The sequence below is a fragment of the Pseudochaenichthys georgianus genome, chromosome 4 (assembly GCF_902827115.2).
Source record: "Pseudochaenichthys georgianus chromosome 4, fPseGeo1.2, whole genome shotgun sequence".
Taxonomy (NCBI): domain Eukaryota; kingdom Metazoa; phylum Chordata; class Actinopteri; order Perciformes; family Channichthyidae; genus Pseudochaenichthys; species Pseudochaenichthys georgianus.
The window spans coordinates 37,816,094-37,831,327 of NC_047506.1; the positions used below are offsets into that span (position 1 = coordinate 37,816,094).

General features: G+C 40.6%; 1 protein-coding gene across 2 annotated transcripts in view; it reads right to left on the reverse strand.

Annotated features, from left to right (window-relative positions):
• s100p (S100 calcium binding protein P) overlaps nt 1-14,077 on the reverse strand; it is a 72,953-nt gene extending 58,876 nt beyond the window's left edge. Inside the window, exon 1 of one of the 2 annotated variants that reach the window (XM_034081699.2) lies at nt 13,910-14,077. In XM_034081699.2, the coding sequence (XP_033937590.1) occupies nt 13,910-14,012 (103 nt within the window). In that variant the 5' untranslated portion in view covers nt 14,013-14,077. The remainder of the gene's footprint in view (nt 1-13,909) is intronic. The other variant, XM_034081700.2, reaches the window with a different exon arrangement.
• Nucleotides 14,078-15,234: the final 1,157 nt, after the last annotated feature.

Below are 15,234 nucleotides of genomic sequence, written 5' to 3' on the forward strand. Positions count from 1 at the left end.
AATGTGGGCTCACTATTTGGCAAGCAACCGGTCACAGTTGCCCCTGTTTATCTCATGTCTTATAAAAGCTTATTAAGGATTTATAAAGTGTTCACAAACCTATTTAATAAATTAATTACAAACTATTCGTAAACCCCTAGTCTTATTGTAACGTGGTACCGTGAGACTGTGTTGAAGTGTGCACTAGGGGTGCAACAACTATCGACTTATCGATTAAAATCGATTACCAAATTAGTTGCCAACTAATTCAGTCGTCGATTCGTTGGTGACGTCATCACGTGCGTTTTACGCGCCGTTAAGCTACACCGTTATTGGTACTGGAGACATTTACAAAATATATGTCATGTATTATTGATACAAAAACATTATATCGGAGTCTTAGTGTGGCCAGCTCGTTTATAATATGTAAAAAGACAAACAAATGCGTCGATGATGTATTTTCGATCAGATGAGATCTCTCTCCCTGGTCTGTGTGGGAGGGGGCGTGGCAGTTTACACACACGCGGCTGCTACATGCAGCAACACACTGCGGAGATGGCGGAGAGAACGCCGCTCCGAGGTGTGGTTAAACTTTACCCATCTCGATGCTCGTTGCAAAAAGTGCAATAAGAGTTTAGCAGGTAAGGGCGGTAACACGAGCAATTTGTCTAAACATTTATCAAAAGTGCACCACATCCAGACGGAGAAATGCACCGGGTTCGACTGTCTTTCTAGCAGCTCTGTAGTCCCATCCACGGGTAACGTTTCCACGTCAGGTGTTATGTATGCTAGCAGCAACACACGGAGTTAACTACATTATACAAACATGGGTTAATGATTAGAGGTAACTGAGTTATTTATTTTGTTAAAGTTTCAGCTATTCTGTTTACAATTCTGTTATCACATTATTTATTATTTGCTAAAACACTGTTGTTTCTTTTGATGTGAAATATTATTTATTTAATTTAAATGAAAAGCAATGTTCATTTTGTAAACAATTTGTTTAGTTAATTTAATAATATGTATTTTTTAATCAAGTATTCATCTTTATTGTCTTCATTGTTAGTTTCCACATGCCTAAAACAACCTCAAACTAAATCTAAAAGTTGATGGCTAAATAAGAGCGTTTGAGAAATTGTGCAAGGCATAATAGTCCGAATAGTCGATTAATCGACTATCAAATTAGTCGTTTGTTGCAGCCCTAGTGTGCACTTACTATAGGCCCAGATCCGGATACTTTTTAAATCTACAGTTGCTCCATTTAGGGCTTCATGCGCCACTGAGCAACTCTCATATGATTAAACAGGGCCCGCCTCCAACGCTGTATCCAGTTCATTTTATTCATCCATGGGGATTTCAGGAATCCATGTCTATGCTTCTTTCCATTAACTTTGTACGCAACCATAATCTGTTATTCAAACATAAGTTTGACTGAATTTTACATTTACAATTGGATTTGGCAAGAATTGATGGAAGAGTTGTTAGAGAAAGAGTTATGAATGAAATAGATCGGTTATTAATCTCATCCACTAAACCTAATATTTTATTAAGCACTGTCCCCTACAATTGTGCGTTCCAATACAACTAAACTGCATTATAATTATGTGTTGAGGAAAAACATTTTTCTCATTGATAAAAGTCACAATATTAAACATTCGGTTAACTTCATAAATGAGAACAACAATTTAAATCATAATTTAATTAAAAATATATAACACATGGGCAGCGGTCTCCTGGGTCCTGTTTTTTTTCCACCCACTAAACCAGCTCCTTATGTTCCAAAGACTTGGATTGGGAAAATACTTTTGATACGCAAAAGAACAACTGTAATCGTAACTGACACTGTGATTCCTTAGTATGGGAACATCATTTTCATTTTGGGACTATGTTTGTGGACATGTTATCCTTTGGATGCTTTTGTTTCTTTGTCTGATAGTCCATGAGTACAATCTATTAGTCAAGGTTGGAGAAGATGTCTCGTGAAGGTAGAGTCTCAGGTTCAAATCCAGGTTCTGCATGGCACCTAATCCCTAACTGCACAGACACACATCGGCACATGCTGTATTGTTCTGGCAGCCTCCAGGTGTGAACGATGTTACTCTGTGAGTTTGAGGTCCCTGTGTGTTGTTGGTACATGCTCTAAATTCATAGTCTTAGATTAACCCTAATCCTAGCAACCAAAATGAAAAGATTTGGTAAAAGACTGTGACATTGAAAGATAACGTCTTGATATGTTGACAACTCAGACTGATGGAAATACTTAACTCAACCTTAAATTAACATTGTAATGAATTGTATTTAAGCGGAAGCATGTGAAGGTGTAACAAAAAGAAAAGGGGGAGAGGGGGGGGAACATATATTTAATCAAATTAAGGCCCCGTCCACACTGACACGAAACGGGTTGTATCTGCTATACAGTTCTCTATCGTATGGACGGTTCGTCCACACGAGGTCGTAACGGAACCGCGGAAACAGAGCCCTCAAACGGTAACGGGTCCCAAGGTGGGTAGATCTGCGGACGAAATGCTCAGGGGGGCCTAACGGCTCCGTGTGTACGTCCTATACGATAATTTCCTGATAACAATTAAGCCATAGCCCCGCCTCTCCCCACCTCTGCTGCTCGGTGCTACTGACCATGCTACAGATGTTAGTGCAAAAATCTACAGCTCCTCTACCACAACCATCAGCGACAAGTGGACATGGAGAACTACATGAACTACATGTTGCTAAATCCACCAAAATGTATTTCCTGACCTTGAGGACATGAAGGATACTAAAACATGGGAAGCAGAGGCAGTGTGATATACTGTAGATAGGATTAGAGTCGGCTTGTCTGACACATATTTGCTGTGAGTGTTAGAATGAGTGCTAATTGAAGAGGTGGAGGCAGCTGCTGTTAATGGTTCAGACCAGACTGGGTGGCTCCCAACAGAGATGGACCCTGGGATGATCCAGAGTGCTGGGAAGTCATTTTAGAACCTTTAATCAAATTATGTGTACAGTAGCTTGGTGATATGTTTTCTGAGAGTGTAATTATTATTATTTTTTTTTAAAACAACTATATAATAAGTTGCTTTCTCCATTCTGCTACCCATCGGGTAGCTGTTGCACACCTAAACAATAACACACACATGATATGCGTGCAAACACATGTGCACACACACACACACACACACACACACACACACACACACACACACACACACACACACACACACACACACACACACACACACACACACACACACACACACACACACACACACACACACACACACACACACACACACCACACACACACACACACACACACACACACACACACACACACACACACACACACACACACACACACACACACACACATTTCTGGCTAATGAAAGCCAGACACAGCATCAATAGTGATAAGAAGCATATGTTCTGCTTCCAAAAACGACACTAAAAGTGGGTGTAAGGGGGCTAAATAGCTGTGGGCCATAAAACTACTACATAAAGCTAAAATGCTACGCTAAGCTGAGGAGGATAATTGAATGATAATTATCTGAAGATTTATCACTATTAGCCACCTGTACTATCGACGTAATCATCTCATCCATTGTTAAATGTGGGCCAATATATCCAATAAAAAATACTGATTGTATCAGCTTCAGAAAAATAAGTCTTTGGTGTATCCAAAGCAGCCATCTTTAGTAGATGTAGCACGATCACATTAAAAAGTTAATGTGTAGATCAGGGTTGCCAACTCTCACGCATCTGGCGTGTGACACACGCTTTCACTCTCAATCTCACGCTCTCACGCTGCCCAAACTATTCTCACGCCAAAACAAGCAATCACAGACAGCAATTAGTAAGATTGATTTCAGTAGCCACTTGTCTGGAAATACCGAAGACTAGAAACGGTTTTGAAAACTTTTGTCAGGTAGTGATCGTCTTCTCAATAGAACATCTTTGATAATGTCTTCTGGCCAATCAGAATCAAGATAACGGCGTGGTGTTGTTGCAGGAAGTCCCGGCGGAGAATACTTTTGCTGTAGTACATCTCTATACATCGATACACAACCCAGTCTCACGGCATTTGGTGTTCACCAACACGATTTTTAATCTATTGATTCGTGTTCACCAGAGATGGGGACTCGAGTCTGCGACTCGAACTCGAGTCGCACTTAAGTCGCACACACAGAGACTTCAGACTTGACTTAGACTCGTGACCAAAAGACTTCAGACTCGACTTGGACTCGTGTGTTGGGACTCGTGAACAATCATTGTGTTTTCTATTTTTGGCGTATTAAAGGTGGGGTAGGTACATTTGAGAGAAACCGGCTCGAGATCGCTAGAATTTGAAAATACACAACCGGAGATAATCTGCTAGAGGCTGCTTCTTCCTTATAGAGCCCGCCTCCTCCAACACACACAAACGCGCACATGACCAATGAGGGCACGAGATCAGTTTGTGCCCAGATGGAAGGCTGACAGGCAGGTAGGCCATCCAGTTATTTTAGCCGAGCTCATTACGCAGACGTGCGCGCCTCTGTTACTACCTCGTAGTAACACAATAGCGACCGGCGGCACACCTGCGGCTGTACCGCTTGTAATTAGGTTCAACTACAAAAACTTCGAACAAAACGCCGGCGGCACCAACAAAAGGAGCGCACACTGCAAAGTCTGCAATATCAAAATCAAGGATGCTGGCGCAACAACGTCGAATTTCATCAGGCACTTGAAAATTCACCCGGAGAGGTCAGTCACATTAACGCATGGACGGTTAGCAAACATGTTAAGCTCAGCATCAGCTATGTAATGTTAACTTAGCTTGCTACTAGCTTTGTAACTGAATATTTGAAAAGATTAGTGAATTGCTTGTCACACTTGTTTGAGTTGAGTGGCGTTGACATCCAACTCTTGACATGACATAAAAAAGGTCGGTAATGTTAATCATTACCCGCTTTTAAGTACTTTTAACAGTTTCCCTGCGGGGGATTAATAAAGTATTTGTGATACTGATTTCTGATTCTGAAGTGTCTTGCTTATAAGTTGTTTGCATTTAGCTAAAGTGTGATGTTTTCCTCATATTGCATTGCAATAGCCTGTTTAAAGTGATCATATAACAAACAACTCATCAGTACTGATACTGTATGCTAATAGATATAGGAGTGATAATAACACAGTAAATGCTTTGAATTTCTTAGATATAGCTGTGCAGTATTCTTAACAGACTGGATAGCAGCAGACAATAGAAGGCTTATTACAACCAGAAGAGACATGAGACTTTTATTTTTTTAGAGACTTGAGACTTGACTTGGACTCGTGACCAAAGACTTGACCAAAAAAAGACGATTTGCCCCTTTTTTTCGTGTTGCACAGCACGATTTTAAAAGCAATGTATTTCTACTGCCTGCAGCACGTCTTTTTCTCCGGTCGGGTCGTGGGAGACCGGAGGTTGTGTGGTTCATAAAAACAAGTTCTTACTCAATATCAAGCCACAATTATTGCTTTTATTTGAAATCGTATAATTTCGGACTTGTGTTGCCGTCTGTGAGGAAAATAAATGGGGCTCAGACAATAAATGGGGCTCAGAGCCTCAGAATACGGAAATCTGTATTTTTAAATATTTTTTTCCTTCTAATTCGTTATTCTTTTCAAAATAACACACTGTTATTTACTCACCAATAACACACAATTATCCTTGCTTTTATTTATTGGTTTAATTCCATAATCTCGGGCTTTTTGGTGTCCGTCAGGAACTGAATTTCAAAATAAAAATAACCGGAAACAGACGTAGGCCTATAACGGACATTTCGAGCATCATTGCGATTGTCAACATTTCTGAGTTTAGGATGGCCGAAGACACTACACTACCCATAATCCCCAGCTATCGTTTAGGACTACAGTCCCCGTAAGGTTACGCAGAGCGTCAAACAGCTGTGTGAAATGGAACGAAACCACGCCAGACTATCCAAAACTGGAATCGAACACCCCCCCAGAACTACACATGCTGGCTATTGTGTTTCGCAAAATGTTCTATGGGACGTCTCTACTGAACGTTTTGGTTTTTCCCACAATTAGAAGTTGCCAGTATTAAACACATTGGTGTTATCAAATGTAAAACATATAATTAATAAATGGGTGAACATCGCTTGTGTCCATAATGCGCAGCATTAATATATACCCACATGACAGCTCATTGCTACTTTGTAATTCTACTCCAAGACAATTCAGAGGTTAACCTGGTATTTTTACTCCACTGCATTTATTTGAGTTACTTTGCAGATTCTGATTAATTATGTGAAATATAAACAACCCTTAAATCAGACTTTAGTTACACCTGAGTAAAATTCAGGTAAGGTGATTGTCAAATCAGGAGAGATATTTGATAGTTGGTGCTTGAGAAGACTAAACATGTATCTGCAATTGACATGAATGGAAACGAGTAATAAAGTATATTCATTACTCGTTATTCTCTACTAATAGTTAATTAAAGACTGTATATTATGGCTATTTTGCACATCCCTTTCAAGATTTTCAAAGGTTTATTGACATATCATATACACAACTACGGTGTAGTTATGCAATGAATGAAACACTTGGGTCACAGGTTCCTCAACAGTGCATTACAAGACATCTATCAATATGTGTGTACCTCCACCATTAAACATATTCATATTCTGCACATTTCTTATTCTATCTACATACATAAGAGTATAATTCATATGTATAATATCAGTTAAAATAAGTGCTTCAACATAGTTAACATTGCAGGAAAGCAATATATTAGACGTTAAGTACTTTGTCAGGCTTAATATTTATCTGTAGATAGATACCCCCAAAGTTTTTTTCTTATTTAAAAGAAGACCTTAATCTGTTATTTAATGTTTAAATAAAGGTTAATTCGTTTTTCTGTTTTGCACCTCCTCATATTAATATCTTTGTACATCCTGCACAAAACTGTTTTATTGTAGAGATCACTTATAGTATCTTCTTGATTTTTTATATTCTATATTTCTATCACAGACCTTCTACTTTCCCCCTATGAAAGTATGTACTCTTCATATTTTTATTGAAATATTCAAATAATATTTGATGAAAAAAATATTAAGAGTACATTATTGTTTTTATGTGTTATATTTAGGGCCGGGACTTTAACACGTTAATTAAGATTAATTAATTACACAAAAACGCGTTAAAAAAATTAACGCATTTTAATCGCACTTTAATCGCACTTATTTTTGCACAGCGGAACGTTTCTCACTGGATGAGTTTCAGGCGTACCGATTATACTGGAGCACCAACTAACGTTCATGACTTCAGCATGGGACTTCAAACAACAACAAACCACGGTGATCAATAGTCAAACATGAACGAACAAGCTGATGAGACCGCTTTGGTCGGCCCCGTGGATGGGAAATGTTGTTTTAAAAAACGGACGGATGCATTTGAATTTGCATATCACCGCAGCACATCAAGCCTAAAGTATCACCTAAATGCAAAGCATGTAGCAGCTAGCGTGGACGTTAGCCCGACTCCGAGTGCAAGGAACCACACCCTGACCCAACCCACACTCAACCAGATGACTGGTTTCAGGGCCAGGATAAGTAAGTCCACGTCTGAGAGAATAACCAGCTCCCTGGCTCACTGGATTGCACTCGACATTAAGGACTGCCCGATGGCCCGGGGCCATCTAGTATTTAGCTCGGGCAATGAAGCCTCACCTGCTGGTTGCCCGATCGGGCAATCTATTATGCCAGTATCATGCAGCTCGCGGATCTAGTAATGAGTGACCCGACAGTAAAACTAAACATATCTATAACTAGTTTAGGTAGTTTTGAGAGGTAATTAAAATAGCTACGTGTGATATTCTAACCTGAAGTGTGTGTTTTGTTCCGCTCACCGCTGCATGTGCTTATGCAGAGCTGCGTGTCGAGTCTCGACTCGTCAGCAGCAGCTGATCTCTCTCTCCCGTCAGATTAGACTTCACTCGTGTTTATGTCCATATCGATCAGATCCAGCTAGTTCTAGCTAATGATAGGACTACCTACTTATTAAAAGACAACTACACAATAAGTGTCGCTATGCAACTGGATGAGGCCACAAAGTATAGCGCAGCATTATGCATTTGTTTACATGCCCACCGGAAGCCCGAGGCATTACCAACAGATCAACGCACAATCAACCCATACAGGACACCTCTTTCTCCACATTACGTGTTAGACATTAGAGTTGACTATTCTTGTCTGTCACATACTCTTCTTGTCTGTCACATAAGTGGCGCAACTGAAGCGGTATTGCTCTAAAGGGAAATTATTTTGACCGAAGATATTTAGATTTGCCGGCTAACGGGAACTCTGACGTGTGCTTCGCGGATGCGCTCGGCTCCTCTCGACTGCTGCTCGGGTCTGCTCGGTCAGCTTCCGGATGAGGAGGCATTCGTTCGACCAATTTACAGTAGTTAACAGTGAGACTGTAAGGAATCTTGGTGTTATATTTGATCAGGATTTATCCTTTAACGCCCACATAAAATCAATTTCAAGGACCGCCTACTTCCATCTACGTAACATTGCAAAAATCAGGCATATCTTGCCTCAAAACGATGCAGAGAAACTAGTCCATGCATTTGTTACTTCTAGGCTGGATTATTGTAACTCCTTATTATCAGGGAGTACCAAGAAGTCAGTCAAGTGGCTTCAGCTGATTCAAAATGCTGCGGCTCGTGTACTAACCAGAGTTAGGAAAAGGGACCACATTACTCCTGTTCTGGCTGCCTTACACTGGCTCCCTATAGAACACAGGATAGAATTTAAAATTCTTCTTCTCGCCTACAAAGCCCTTAATGGGCAGGCGCCATCTTACCTTAAAGAACTCATTATACCCTATTGTCCTACTAGGGCATTGCGTTCCAAGAATGCAGGGTTGTTGGTTGTTCCTAGAGTCTCTAAAAGTACAATGGGAGCCAGAGCCTTTTCTTATCAAGCTCCACATTTGTGGAATCAGCTTCCAGTTTGTGTTCGGGCGGCAGACACCCTATCCGTTTTTAAGAGTGCGCTTAAGACCTTCCTTTTTGATAAAGCTTATAGTTAGGGCTGATTAGATTCAGCCCCTAGTTTTGCTGATATAGGCTTAGTTTGTCGGGGGACATCTTACTTCTTCCTTCTCTCTGTCTGTACCTGTGTACTCTCATGTTCCGATTAACCCAGCTTCCCCACATTTATTTCTTTTTGGTGTCTATATACGCTGGGATCCGGAGTCATGGATGATCCTGCGGTCCTGTGTCCTGGATCGCGAGCGCTGGATCTTGAGTCGTGGCTGTGGTCCTGGATCATCGGTCCTGGATGGATATCCTCGTGGATTCATCTTCCTATTATACACACATGCATTTCCAAACATCTGGACTACCTATGTTGCAAATGTATTATCTTTTCAATTTACACACGGCATCTATTGCACGTCTGTCCGTCCTGGGAGAGGGATCCCTCCTCTGTTGCTCTCCCTGAGGTTTCTCCCATTTTTCCCTTTAAACTGGGTTTTCTTCGGAAGTTTTTCCTTGTTCCTTGTTCCTTGAGGGTCTAAGGACAGAGGGTGTCATATTGTCATATTGATATTCTGTACACACTGTGAAGACCACTGAGACAAATGTAACATTTGTGATATTGGGCTATATAAATAAACATTGATTGATGATTGATTGATTAACATTACACACATTTTTAACAGGGGCCATAATAGTGTAAATAATGTTTGTTTTGGCAGTTAAAACTGAATGTAATGTTTTTTCTTTTTTCCATCTGGGAAGGCATTTGCCTTCATCAGATGGAAAGTGTTTTGACCAACAACTTAAGTATTTCTTAAAGCTATGCAGGGCAGGCAAGCGAGCAAACACAAACAAGAACAAACAAACAAGTGAAATGAAGAATACAATTGAAATTGTACAATATAATATTGTGGTGGTTCATCTTATAATTCAGTCTAGAGAATGCACCAGACAGCATCTAAGACCTGCAAAAATTAAAAAATGTCTAGGGGGACGGAGGCCCCCCAAACCCTTCGTGCCATTTCGTCCGCGTTCATTTTTCAGGGCAATCTCTATTGGGCTCAGGGCCATCTGTAAATTAGCTTAGATGTGCTTAAAAATGCGATTTTTAAAAATGCGATTTTTAAAAATGCGATTTTTAAAAATGCGATTAATTTCGATTAATTAATTACAAAGCCTCTAATTAATTAGATTAATTATTTTAATCGAGTCCCGGCTCTAGTTATATTATAACTAGGGCTGTCAGTCGATTAAAATATTTAATCGCGATTAATCGCATGATTGTCCATAGTTAATCGCGATTAATCGCAAATTAATCGCGCATTTTTTATCTGTTCTAAATGTACCTTAGAGGAATATTTTTCAAGTTTGTAATACTCTTATCAACATATGAGTGGACAAATATGCTTTATGCTAATGTTTATTATCATTTGAACAATGACAAATATTCTCATGAATATTAAACACAACAACCTGGAACCTCTCTCATTCAATACAAATGGTGTGTGTGTGTGTGTGTGTGTGTGTGTGTGTGTGTGTGTGTGTGTGTGTGTGTGTGTGTGTGTGTGTGTGTGTGTGTGTGTGTGTGTGTGTGTGTGTGTGTGTGTGTGTGTGTGTGTGTGTGTGTGTGTGTGTGTGTGTGTGTGTGTGTGTGTGTGTGTGTGTGTGTGTGATCGTTGGAGCTATGTGCAACTCAAGGCATATGCTCGAACGGGAGCTGCCTGGACGCTGCAATCATGTTGCTGCAATCATGAGTGTGCTGACTTCTCGTACAATGTCCCGCTGTCTGGCTTCCTGCATCAAGTCAAGTGCTCGGCGCAGTTGTGTGGATATGGCGCTCCTCTGTTTTCATTTAAACAGCTCCTTATATCCGTTAGCACAGCTAGCTAGCACCCGATGCTAACAACAACAATAGCCGCGTTCACACTGCGGTACGGTAATGCACGTATGGTCTCTCTCTCGCTGGCTCGGGCCACACACACACACACCCTCCCGGTCCTCCCGATGGCCAGTCGGTGCCTGCCGGTGAGCGTGGAAGTGTGGTCTGCCACAAGCGGCCGGCAGGAGCGGGGCTGTCAGCAGCATCAGTTTGTAGATGGTATTTTAAACTCGATGCGCTCTGAAACTACGGGGCAGCCGAGGAAAAAAAATACACATGCGTTAATCGCGTTAAAATAATTAGTGGCGTTAATTTTTTTTTGCGTTAACGCGTTATTAACGCGTTAACTTGACAGCCCTAATTATAACACATAAAAACAATAATTCAATAACGTGCCTTAACCACTAGGCGGTGCACACAAGGTACACACAGCCATAATAACGTTGTATTATTAGTGGAGGACACGTTTTATTCATGCTTTCACATAATTTTACAGCATATTGCTATACTATTTCAGACTCAGTATTTACATTCTGACATTCAAAGAAAATCAGTAATATTTTTAAAAACAGTCCTTTTATATCAGCTGTGCACCGTTATGGTGTAAATATAACCTATCTGTGAATTAGATCAAATGTAAAAGTCAGCCGAATTAGTGTTGATACTGTAAGGAGACGTATTGTGTGAAGAGAAATTGAAGATGTTGTTTAATTGTTGATATATTTATGATCCACGTCAAGTATTCAGTTTCGGCGGCATTTTCTCAGTTTTTCCAAAGGTCTTCTCATCAGGGCAGAGATGTTCACAAGTCTTTTTTTGCAAGTCCAAGTCAAGTCTCAAGTCTTTGGTCACGAGTCCAAGTCAAGTCTCAAGTCTCTTAAAAATAAAAGTCTCATGTCTCTTCTGGTTGTAATAAGCCTTCTAGTGTCTGCTGCTATCCAGTCTGTTAAGAATACTGCACAGCTACATCTAAGACATTCAAAGCATTTACTGTGTTATTATCACTCCTATATCTATGAGCATACACTATCAGTACTGATTAGTTGTTTGTTATATGATCACTTTAAACAGGCTATTGCAATGCAATATGATTAACGTTACCGACCTTTTTTATGTCATGTCAAGAGTTGTCAACGCCACTCAACTCAAACAAGTGTGACAAGCAATTCACTAATCTTTTCAAATATTCAGTTACAAAGCTAGAAGCAAGCTAAGTTAACATTACACAGCTGATGCTGAGCTAAACATGTTTGCTAACCGTCCATATGTGTTAATGTGACTGACGGACCTCTCCGGGTGAGTTTTCAAGTGCCTGATGAAATTCGAGCCCGGCTAAAGTAACTGGATGGCCTACCTGCCTGTCAGCCTTCCATCTGGGCACAAACTTATCTCGTGCCCTCATTGGTCATGTGCGCGTTCGTGTGTGTTGGAGGAGGCGGGCTCTGTAAGGAAGTGGCAGCCTCTAGCAGATTATCTCCGGTTGTGTATTTTCAAAGTCTAGCGATCTCGAGCCGGTTTCTCTCAAATGTACCTACCCCACCTTTAATACGCCAAAAATAGAAAACACAATGATTGTTCACGAGTCCCAACACACGAGTCCAAGTCGAGTCTGAAGTCTTTTGGTCACGAGTCCAAGTCAAGTCTGGAGTCTCTGTGTGTGCGACTTAAGTGCGACTCGAGTCCGAGTCGCAGACTCGAGTCCCCATCTCTGCATCAGGGCTCTATAAATAAAGAACTACGGCAGATCTGTAATATACAATGCAGCCGAACCGTGTATTACAATGCCGTTATGTGATGACTTTCAAAGAGAAAAGCAAGAACACTCGGAATTAAGTATTATTTTATTCTTTTTTAATTTTTTCCGGATTTCATATCATATAAACACCAGATCCCAGCATGCATTGCGGCTAACACATCCAATCAGCGAGCTTAAAACCATATCTGAGGATCTTGGGTAATCGCTCGAAATGCCTACGTCTGTTTCCGGTTATTTTTATTTTGAAATTCAGTTCCTGGCAGACGCCAAAAAAGCCAGAGATTATGGAATTAAACCAATAAATAAAAGCAAGGATAATTGAGTGTTATTGGTGAGAAAATAACAGTGTGTTATTTTGAAAAGAATAACAAATTAGAAGGAAAAAAAGATTTAAAAAAATACAGATTTCAGTATCCTGAGGCTCTGAGCCCCATTTATTTTCCTCACAGACGGCAACAAAAGTCAGAAATTATACGATTTCAAATAAAAGTAATAACTGTGGCTTGATATTGAGTAAGAACATGTTTTTATGAACCACACAGCTTCCGGTCTTCCTCGACCCGACCGGAGAAAAAGACGTGCTGCAGGCAGTAGAAATACATTGCTTTTAAAATCGTGCTGTACAACGCGAAAAAAAGGGGCAAATCGTGTTGGTGAACACGAATCAATAGATTAAAAATCGTGTTGGTGAACACGAAATGCCGTGAGACTGGGTTGCGATACAACGTGTTGATTTATATCAACACGTAATGTTGAAATAAGACCCCACGGTGTGATGATTGATAGGTGTGTGGGCTGTCTTTCATTTTGACACACAGAACAATGGGGGCTATCCACATCCACCCTTATCCACAATGTAACTTAATTCACAGCCTCTTCCCTCTTCTCTCTGTGAGGAGCAGGACGGCAAAGGTAATGTTGCTGTCTGTCGGCATCAAGCGCTGTATGACTCAATGTTGGTACTGTACAGGGATGGAACAAAAGAGGAGAGGTCTTGTAGAAAAGTACGTTAAGGTAGTTTAAAGTTAGTTCAGAAAATGTATATTTGTTAATTGATTCCAACTATTGTTTGTACTTTACTACGGAGCAAGTTAGCACAAACGTTAGCATGAACTGCCTTTCCCTTGTTGGTTAGCACAACCTGCCCTCTTCCTCTCCAGAAGCTCTGCTACTTTTGTTAAGTGCAAATATTTGCTTGGAACACAAAAAAAAACGCTGTGTAAAGCAAGGTGAAAACCTTAAGAGTGCAATGTGTCAAACTGTCTGAGCTTACCTTGAAATGCTGCTGAAGTCAAAGAGTTTCCAAGCTGCAGGTGTTCATTTTGTTTCCTAATCCCATGGCATGTTAAGAAGTGTCCTCTAAACTGAGCCAACATGTGATATAGTGTCTATCAGGGACGGAGCAGCCTTCAGCATGCCTCCCATACTACAGACTGACTGAATAACAACTACACTGCCCCTCACTGCTCACATTAATAACCACTGTGTGATGATGATAGACTGTGGGATGTAGGAGGGAGACAGGGTGTGGTGTGGGAGGGAAACAGAGAGTGAAGAGAGACCGTGGGAGAAAAAATAAACAATTTGAGGGGTTTGGGATAAAATAACTAACATAAAAGGAACTTTAAAGCTGGAATATGGAATGCACAAAGCACAAATAATTCAGCCTGGCTAGATGAAGTGTTTGAGACAATTATTATTAGTTTGGGTCATGTATCTGGTAACCGGATGAATGTAAGTCCAATATACACTCTCATTGTAGCTGCAGTTTAGTTCTCCACCACATCCAGAGGAAAGTATCTAGCTCTTAAACAGTTAAAATGCTTCAGAGGTTAGTGCTTTTACATTGAAAAGAGCTGACAGCTGCTGGGGGAAAAAACAGTTAAAATTAACAAAATCTGTTTTACACTGTAGAATGTATTCTCTCAATCTCTCCAATGTAGTGTCATGTATTAATGCTCAGGAGACAGTGTGACTGTCTTTATCAGTTTAACTGATTGAATTATGACTGAAGATCGTCAGCTGTCTTCTTCTTCCGTGTTTTCCCTCCAATACGTAAAGGCTGCAGCACCTTTGACAACTTCTCTCAACATATCAAATATACCGGTAAGCCAGCATTCTTTCACACACACATACGGGTATTGGGCCGAGGGCGACACCGTACTTCCGGTATCTGCCGTTTTACGCGAGGTGCAAGCAGGCCGATGGTTTAGCCGTACACCATTTACAGTAAGTGTTGCTAAGCTTCCTGTACTGAATATCATAGTATATTGCCTTAATCAATATCTAGTCAACTCTAAAATACCACACATATGCAATGGCATGATAATATTATTGTGACAAGTGGGGTATTCACCTGGTGTTTCCAGAAATTAGACGTAGATGCAGCCAAAAATCGACCGAAGGCCACTTTCGCGGGTCGTTTTTCCATACATCTGCAGGCAGTCTTTAAGGGCAATCCGACAACCCACACAGCTCTAGTTTACGCTGGTAACGACCTAAAGCACACCCCTCAAGTCCAGAGATGTAATCCGAAGACATGTAGCGATTTCTTCGGTCGTTAATTCAGAAAAAAAACCTAGTGCGCTCTGCCTGGCT